Here is a 9,738-nt window from a genome sequence, read left to right as displayed (position 1 = left end):
CGCTGGTGCTGAGCCGGGGAGGGCGGTCTGACCCGCTGGTGCTGAGCTGTCAGTCTTCACAGATAAAGGAGCCAGTACATTCCCACACCTGCTCCCTCTCCAGCTGATGCAAAGATTAGAACTGGGTTTGACAAGCTCATGTACGCCCCAGTGTTCCCACAAGTGCCACCTTTGATGTACTATTATCTTTATGATACTCTGAGCCTGTTGATAAGGCCCACCAATTGAAAAGGCCCTAGTTTGTCTCCAGCAGCCTTCTTGGGAAAGGGCTGTCAATAGCACAGCACCTTCCATCTTTACCCCCACCTTCTGCTGAACCATCTGTTTAAAGCCACTTCCCCAAGTGAGCATCCTCCCTGCCCTGGTACTGACACAAGGACCCACCCACTTTAATATTGTTATTGACCAAACCAAACCCCTTTCAAATATATGAAGTAGATAGTCTAGACCCTAATGTTTTCTTATTTAAAGACAAGAGTAAGGTGCTGTATTCCAGATGTAGTTTAATTGGTTACACTACTCGGCTTTAAGCAAAACACACTTTATTCTTACTCTTTAGTTAAAATACAAATAAAAGAAAGAAGAATTGGTCTAACTTTAACTCTATTGGAAAACTTAACAGAATAATAGATTACTTAACTACTAAACAGTAGCTGTTCCAATCTCGTGACATCCCATGAACGCACCCTTGGCAAAGGCAAATTCAGTAAAATAGCTTGTCTCACATGCAATGTTTCTCCAGTCTGGGAGGAAAGAACACCAAGAGAAAATTCTGGCAGGAAGATTTATGGCAGCTTCCAAATCCCAAAAACTGAAAGCTAAATTAAAACCCTGGCTCTGAGAGTTTGATCCCACCCATTCAGGATGCTTCTATTGTTCCAATTTAACAAAAAACCCAAGGCCCCTCAAGCTATTTACTTTATTGGATTAGAACAGACTGCTCGACACCTCTGTTCAATCTCTCTTCAGAGAGAATAAAAAGGCAAAATTCACCTCTTAAAGCCATAGTATTGTCACCATATATATAATTAGGAATCAAGCTGGAATTCATATCACATATGTATAAGATCACCCATTCTGTTGTTAAATTGGGTGTTTGGGAGGCCGCTGAACAGTTAACACCTTGGTGCTAAATTGGTGTTGGTGAATTTAAAAGATGCCATGAGTCCATTTGTTTACAATAAACATGATGGACAGAGAGAATTAAGTTCCCATTTCGCATCAAGCTCAAATCACCACTGACCATTTAGCCACCAGATGTGGCTGCTAGGTGTATGTGTAATGAAGCAGAATATCTTCTTAAACATGGGGTTTGTTGATTACTGATCTATTTTACTAAGTAGATACTGAAAGTCAGTTTAATTTGCTACTGTTTCTAAAAGCAATACCATTATGTTTATAAGGAAGCATTAGCCCCCGTTTTCTCTTATTTATATTTAATATGCTTGCAAACATTTTAATGCGTTTTATGCAAATTGTTCTCGGTCACCTTTCAAAATGAAACCTGTTTTGTTGTAAGCAGGCTAATGTCTTTAATGCAGCCTCTTAGAGCTTCATTTTGTATTTAACTAGCTCCATAGAAAGGTCTCAATAGGCCAAAGGCATCAGAGGTAATGTCAGTCTAATAAAAGCAAAACACTGGATGTTGGGAATCTGAAACAGGGGGAACGCTGGAGAAACTCAGCAGGTTCTGGCAGCATCAGTGGAGACAGAAACAAAGTTAACATTTATAGTCTGTTATGACTCTTCTTCAGAATTAGGAAGAAATTCTGAACTTGATTTTGGTTAACTCTTAACTCGTTAGCTGTTTCTCTCTCCACAGAGGAATTTTGATGTTTTAATTTAACTCATTGACCCACAGCAGTCAGGGCATTGATGTCTCTTGAGATAGTTTCTCACCAGTTATTCTCAAATTTAAGGAGTATTCATTTAAAGGAAATTTTTGAAAGTTCTCTTTTTGGAACTCGTGGGCCATCTGTTGCCGTGGTGACAAATATGGATTTTGATGCTGATGTCCCAAAGGCTGATTGGATTTTTGTTTTTCTGTTCAAATGGTTGCTTGTCGGTTCTTTGTTTTTGTAAAAGGTTAAGTAGAATAAGATAATCAATGTGAAAGAAGCCCTGAGCTGCTTGGCATGTCTTTAATCATTTAACGCTGAAGGAGAGGTTTTTCCAGCCCACACGTCACATGTCCTGAAATTACACCTGATTAATAGTCTATGGATTGATTGTTAGTCTTTCTAGCACTAGCACAGTCTGCTGTCACATTGCCAGGGCTGAATAATCCATGGGTTCTTTTGACAGATATTAGGTTCCTGGCTAATATTTCATCGTAGAATCCCTACAGTGTGGAAACAGGCCCTTCGGCCCAACAAGTCCACACCGACCCTCAGGGCATCCCACCCAAACCCATCCCCCTATAACCCACCTAATCTACACATCCCTGAACACTACGGGCAATTTAGCATGGCCAATCCACCTAACCTGCATATCTTTGGACTGTGGGAGGAAACCGGAGCACCCGGAGGAATCCCACGCAGACACGGGGAGAATGCGCAAACTCCACACAGACAGTCGCGTGAGGGTGGAATCGAACCCGGGTGCCTGGCACTGAGAGGCAGCAGTGCTAACCACTGAGCCACCGCGCCACCCTTCTGAAGTATTTGTTTTAGATGGTGTCCCAGAATTCCTGAAAGCTGCTTGTGATAGCGCTGGAAACAATCCCAATGGTCGGGTGGGAGAAACGCTAGGCCTGCAAATCAGGCTTGATGAAGATCGATTCCGACCACACCACTGTCTTCTATTTAGGGACCTTGCATCTTACCCGTCGAAAGTAAAATGGTTACTGTTTCTGGAGTTGTGGCCTTGCTGTGTCTGATGAACAGTTTTGCATTGTCTACACCTTGTCAAATGCCAGTGACTTCTGGGTTCAGACCAGTTTGAAGATTTTTTGCTGGAGATTGCAACATTTGGGATCTAGACCCCGAGACATTTAGCCCACTTAAGAGAAGGAGGTTTCAATGCCACTGAGCAATCCACCTCTCTCCCCCACCCCCTCAAGCTGGGATGTTGAGTTTTGTCTGTCCCTGTATGTCATACACTTTTACATTTAGTAGAACATCCAGTCACTGAGAGGTCTAGGGTTCGCTGCTGCACTCTGTTGTATAGACAAGCAGGTAGCAGGGTGCAGACTTTGTCATGGGTTCTTGTGGCGAATGGGTTGTAATAATTAGTCTCTGCTGCATGTATGAATGATGATCCTATCAACCTGTTGGAAAACTTGTGTCTCTTTACAGTGGGGTGCGGATGAGTTCGGAATGGCCACCATGATTGATTAAGTACAGTGCCATCCTCATTTGGGTCAAACATGAACCAACAGCCATTCAAATGCAGGGACATCTTAGAATCATAGAATCCCTACTGTATGGAAGAAGGCTATTCAGCCCATCGAGTCCACACTGACCCTCTGAAGACCACCTGACCAAGACCCACCCCCTCTCCCCCATCCCTTTTAAACCTACATTTCCCATGGCTAATCCACCTAGCCTGCACATCGCTGGACACTATGGGACAATTTAGTATGGCCAATCCACCCTAACCTGCACATCTTTGGACTGCAGGAGAAAACCGGAACACCCAGAGAAAGCCCACATAGACACGAGGATAATGCGCAAGCTCCATGTAGACAGTCACCCGAGGGTGGAATCAACCCCCTTATCCTTGGTGCTGTGAGACAGCAGTGCTAACCACTGAGCCACTGTGTTGCCCAACTTGGGAGAGTTGTAACTCAATGCAGTTAAATGCAGGACAGTAGAAACTTCTGGAGTTATCTTACAGGTTCTTTTAAAAAATGATTGGTGCTGTGTAGATTTGCCAGCATTTGGAGTCTGTGTTTTCACACAGTTAGAGGAAACATTTGCAACTAAGACATATTTGACCAGAGAGATAGTTTGAATGTGTGATTCCCCTCAAACCATTGTGGGGAGCGGAAATTCTGTAATTGTAGCTTCAGGTAAATATTTCGGTAAGCTCTGTTTGAAGGTAAAGCTTAAACTCAGCAAATGAGGAGGCTACTCTTTGACTAAGGAGATTTGCATTTGCTAAATAAATACATCGAGTTGTAGCCGTTAAAGTTTTGAACAGGACACCATTTTGAAAGAACGTAGAATTGAGCATGTAACCCTTTTTCAAGATTTACCTTGAAAGTTCTTGTCTCTTTTAGAGTATGTATTAGAATTCTTACTCATTGCATTTCTAATCCTATTTGAGAAGTAACTGTGTCTTATAAATAAGAGCAACAAGGTAGAAAAAATTAAAATGTTTAATGCTACGTAATGTTTCCTAGATTTTTAAAAAAATGGATTGAATAGGAGGTGTCAGCGAAAGAGTGGGTTTCAAACGTGGTGCCTCCTTCTGATTAGCGTCCTTTAACTTTTGTTGAAAAGTGACATCAGGAGACGGAGCTTACTGTTGAAAACCTGCTAACCCTCAATTGTCTAACCTTGGGTATAGGAGAGAGACTTGGGGATAAGTTAACTAAAGGTTGCTTATGGTTGTGGCAAGCAATCATAAGCGCATTATAGTACCAATGATGGAATAGCCTGTTTTAGACCTGGTACAGTATAAGGAGACAGAATTAATAATGATCTCATGGCAAAGAACTGTCGAGGAAAGAGTGATCATAACATGGTAGAATTTCACATTGAATGAGAATGAGAAACTTGGGTCTCAAACTAGTGTCTTAGACATTTATGTAATTACAGAAGTATTAAAACCATGATGGGTAGAGTAGACTAAGTAGGTAAGTAAGTTGGGAGAAGGAGTGGCAGAGAGTTCTTTAATAGAAGAAGCAGAAAAGAATGAGCGATGCATTGAAACAGTCTCTTGCCTCATCACTCCATCCTAACCATGCGCTTCTGTCTGCGACAGGGCTGCTCATCGCCAATCGTGGTGAAGTTTGCGGACACTCAGAAGGACAAGGAGCAGAGGCGCCTGCAGCAACAGCTGGCCCAGCAGATGCAACAGCTCAACACAGCAACCTGGGGAAATCTCACTGGCCTGGGTGCCCTGGGACCACAATACCTGGCTGTAAGTGGTCATTGGGGAACCAAGAACAGTGTCGAAATTGGAACAAAAGAAGTTTTCGTACCCCAAAACATGCATACAGTCAGTCTTTTTTTTATTTCTTTTTCTCTTGATGCAGCATAAGTGGGGAATGTGAATTGGATGTCATTAATTTAATTTCCTTCAGGGAAGGGTGGAGGAGACTTGTACCCTCTGTACAGTTGGGAAAATGTTTAATAATATCTGCGAGCTTCATATTCTCTGTGGTTTACATTGAACATAGCTTCATAAACATTACATTTAAGTCTCCTCCTTTACATCATTGTTTGGTTTCTAGCCTCCAGCTTGTTTTTTTTTCCTGTATCGCTGTTATTCTGACTCCAAACAGCAATTCCAGGACACAATCAAATCCTCTACGTAAAATGTTAGGAAGTTCTGAGCAATGTTTTCCTGTCCTAAAAAGATACACTTGCATTTATATAATGCCTTCCATGACTTGGGCAATGCACAGTATTTTACAGCTGATTAAGTAGTTTTTGAAGTGCCATCACTTTTGTAAGTTTACATTCAAGCTCCTGCATTATCTATGATAATGGCCAGATAATCAGCTTTGGCTGAGCTATAAATATTTGATAGACACTGAGGAGAATCCCTCAACTTTTATTAAAAACAATGCAGTTCCATCCAAGGGAGCAGATAAGGTCCCGCTTAAGCATCTAATTGGATAATATCCCTGAAAGAGCAGGTCTTCCTCAGTAATGCACTGAAGAACCAGTCCCAGGAGTAGGACTTCAACCCACAACTTTCTAAACCTGAGGCTTCTACTGAAACACAGCTAGAACCAGAAAATTGATGAGTTTTACTTGGTTAATACTGCTGTGCAATGAATCAAGTCCCGCAGTGTTGCATCTGTGTTAATCTGTATCAATGCTGCTCATCTGCAATATTAGCCTATTCCAGGTCCTGTAAACCATTGAGCTGAACCAAATCATCCTAATTCCTGAAGCGTTCTGGGTGCAACATTGGGGACTAATTACTCAAAAAAAAATGGATCTTTGCAAAGTGATATTGCAGAGGTAACACCCCAGCTTTGAGACACAAGGCTGTGGATTCACAGCGGGATTAAAGCATTTAATGTTGGTTGACACTTCTGACGCTTTTGGGAAGGCTATATCACCACAAGTGCAGTCTATCAAAGTAAGTCTGTCCGTTAGTTGGATGTTAAAAATATGTCTCGTGGTACAATTTGAAAAATAGTAGGGAGTTGTCTCATTATTCCCAAAGCTCCCAAAACAAGGTGAGCTAGTTGCTGGTGTTTGTAGCACCTAGCTGTGCCATAGTCGACAACCACTTCACTATGCAATAATAGTGACTGCCCTTCAAGAGTAATTCATGGGCTGCAGAGCACTTTGGAACATGCTGAGAATGTGAAAGAGGTCCCGATGAATGCAAGTTTTTATTTTGCGTGGTTCCTATTGTTGATATGACATCAGCTGGCAGCTTTTGGAAGCTTCTTACAAGAGTCACAGGAAACTGCCCATTTTACTCAGGAACAGTGCACAACAGCAAATCGTTGAGAAATGCCTGTGAACAAGGTGCAGGGTTGGGCCATTCAGTAAGGTCATGGCCGATCTGACTGTAACCTCAAATTCACATTCACTCCAGTCCCATCACCTTTTGCCCCCACGCTTAATAAGAATGTGTCTCTGCCTTTAAAATACTCATAGACTCGGCTTCCACCATCTTCTCAGGAAGAGAGTTCCAAAATGTTCCATTTTTTAAAAAAAGTCAACAAACGACACAATTGGAACTCATCTCTTTATCACCGCATGGTGATTTCTGCAGCAAAAATGGAGGATAGATCCCTATAGTGCAGACATAGGCCATTTGGCCCATCGAGTCTGCACCGACTGTCCAAAGAGCATCACACCCAAACCACGCCCCACCACCCTATCCCCGTAACTCTGTATTTCCCATGGCTAACTCACCTAGCCTGCATGTCCCTGGACACTACGCGGCAATTTAGCATGGCCAATCCACTTAACCTGCACATCTTTGGACTGTGGGAGGAAACCGGAGCACCCGGAGGAAACCCACGCAGATGCGGGGAGAATGTGCAAACTCCGCACAGCTGCTCGTCCGAGACTGGAATCAAACGCAGGTCCTTGCACTGTGAGGCGGCAGTGCTAGCCGCTGAGTCACCGTGCTGCCTATAGGTTGCCTCAGTTTGAGTGAAATCAATCCGAGTCACTTTCAGTGGTGCATTCTCCAGGTGTGATGGTTGGAGGGGCATTACTGAATCATCTCCATTTGGGTCTGCGATTGTGGTGTTTCTCTCTGCCATTGCAAACTGGCACTAGCTGTACTCAGATGTAAATGAGGTGGGAAGGCCGTCTCCTGAGGAACTGCAGCTGTTCCCACGTTGGAGTCTGTGGGCCACTTGCCCAACTAGTTGCAGCTGCTGCTTGGATTTCAAGCAGAGAAGGACACTTTCCATGTAAGTCATATAATCATTAGCGCACAGAAGGAAGCCAATTGACTATTGTGCCTATGCTGGCTCTTTGAGAGAGACATCCTATTAGTCCCACTCCCCCAGCCTTCTCTCCATAGCCCTATACAGGTCTCCCCCTGGAATTTCAAATGTGCTGTCCTGGATTTTCACTGTTCTTGGGAAACTAGATTCCTTTAACCTGTCCATTTTCCCCCTGCCATCAGCAATCGTAATTGCCTGTTGTGGATATTATCCCGATAGCAGCAAATTACCACTTGCCTGGGAATGGCTTCCCTCAGCACTGAAACAGTCCAAGGTCTGAATCAAAAACTGTCAACTGAATGCTGTGAAGGTCAAAGGGAGAAAACTATCAGTAATTTCAAGGCTTTCATCTAATCTCAGGTTTGAAGTGGTGATGAGACACTGCTTAAAGTTTACTATTAGTTTCTTTCTGCAGTACAGATTCAACTTGAATCCTTGGAATCACATCCAACCATTTGTATAGTGAGCGTGCACACAGAGCACCTGAGTCAATGGTCCCATAGCATTATGTATGCTCCAAACAAACTTTCTGTCACTTTTCTTTTCTGAAGAAGGGTCTCGGCCCGAAACGTCAGCCTTCCTGCTCCTCTGATGCTGCTTGGCCTGCTGTGTTCATCCAGCTCTACACCTTGTTATCTCAGATTCTCCAGCATCTGCAGTTCCTACTATCTCTTCTGTCACTCCTTTTCTATCTAACTATCAGCTATTGTCCTCACGTCATTAACTAGGATCTCCTTAAATACAGTATGCACTTCAACTTTTCAATGTGCTAACAAGTTCCCCATTTTAGCCACACTTTGGCTGAAGAGTTTTCTCCTGAATTTCTAATTGGATTAATAGTGTCCACGATATACCGAGAGAATCTGGTTTTGCCTCCCACAAATGGAAATGGCTCTTTTGCATTAAAGCTGTATTGAGGAAGTGTTTGTATCCTTAAAATACTTTCATCATTTTCTCTGAGGCAGCAAAAAGCCTGTGTTATAATTGCTGTCCATGTAATTGTTCAGTCCTTTGTTGCACTCTGTCCTTTTGATGTGCACATAGAGTAACTGCTGAAGCTGCTGGTCAGTGTGCTGTGGAGGAGGCCGATGTTTCCTGTTGGCGCAGGATGTTAATCTATGTATTAGATTTGGGTGTAAGTGAATCGGACTGTAATAACATTAGGGAAAAATTGCCTGTCATTTATGCTTTACTTTTGCGTGGACGTAACATTTCAGAGTATAAAATGTGAATTCCTACATGATTAGAGTTTGAGAAGGCCCGTAGAAGGCTGATGATGCTCTTGGTGAGAAGTAGCCATGAAATGTAACTTGATGGCAGCAAGCACAGAACCTGTGGTAGGGCGTCAGGCGAAGCTCATCAGAGTGAAAACATCTCCATAGCCTCCCGGTCATCTCAGTGAGTCAAGAATCAGCCTGCTACTAACCAGCAGAGTCAGAGAAGGTTCTGGCTCTTGTTAGTGCATATGCCCGGTTTGCTGAACCTGAAAGAAGTGATCGATTGTAATTCCAAGCAAAGGGTTAATTTAGTACAAAGTACAAAATATATTTTTTCACGCATAGTGTCATTTGGATGATTACCATCATTGAATTTAAATCAACCATAACGTTTATTCGATGCTTTGACACAGAAAGCGGCCATTTAGCCTTTCATGACTGTGCTGCTGACTTTTTGGAAAAGCTGCCTGAATATTCCACTTTTTAATTTCTCCCCTGACTCTAATTAGAAGGGAATTAGAGGACAACTTGGAATAAAATATTAAATGCTGGACGGGATCTACCAAAGGAGCATGAGAAGGGGAAGAGATCCAACTGGGCTCACAATCTTGCCTGCCATCCAGTCACTTGCTTTATGAAGTGTCCACGTGTAGATGTAGGTGTCATGGAAAAATAAAGGGTTGGAAATTGTTGGTGTTGGGGGCGGGGAATAAATCTGAATTACAGGGACTTCCTAGCACAGAAACAGGCCATTCAGCCCAATGGTCTATGCCTAAGATTTTGCTGGCACACGAACCTACTCCCATCGTACTTTATCTAAAAGCATCAGCATATATTTCCATTCTACGCTCCCTCCAGTGTTAATCTAGTGTTCCCTCAGATACATGCACACTACTTGCCTCATCTTACTCTATCTGGCAACAC

The 9,738-nt window shown here is 42.9% G+C and overlaps 1 protein-coding gene across 13 annotated transcripts in view; it reads left to right on the top strand.

Moving 5' to 3' along the window:
* Positions 1-9,738, top strand: part of LOC109936127 (CUGBP Elav-like family member 2) — a 74,902-nt gene that overhangs the window by 22,281 nt on the left and 42,883 nt on the right. For 9 of the 13 annotated variants that reach the window (XM_020534752.2, XM_020534753.2, XM_020534751.2 and 6 more), the window contains exon 4: positions 4,930-5,166. In XM_020534752.2, the coding sequence (XP_020390341.1) occupies positions 4,930-5,166 (237 nt within the window). The remainder of the gene's footprint in view (positions 1-4,929; positions 5,167-9,738) is intronic. The other 4 variants (XM_048610144.1, XM_020534755.2, XM_020534754.2 and 1 more) reach the window with 1 other exon arrangement.

This window comes from Rhincodon typus, chromosome 22 (assembly GCF_021869965.1).
Source record: "Rhincodon typus isolate 14 chromosome 22, sRhiTyp1.1, whole genome shotgun sequence".
Classification (NCBI taxonomy): domain Eukaryota; kingdom Metazoa; phylum Chordata; class Chondrichthyes; order Orectolobiformes; family Rhincodontidae; genus Rhincodon; species Rhincodon typus.
Note: the sequence above shows the minus strand (reverse complement) of the source record. Positions and strands in the feature narration are given on the sequence as shown.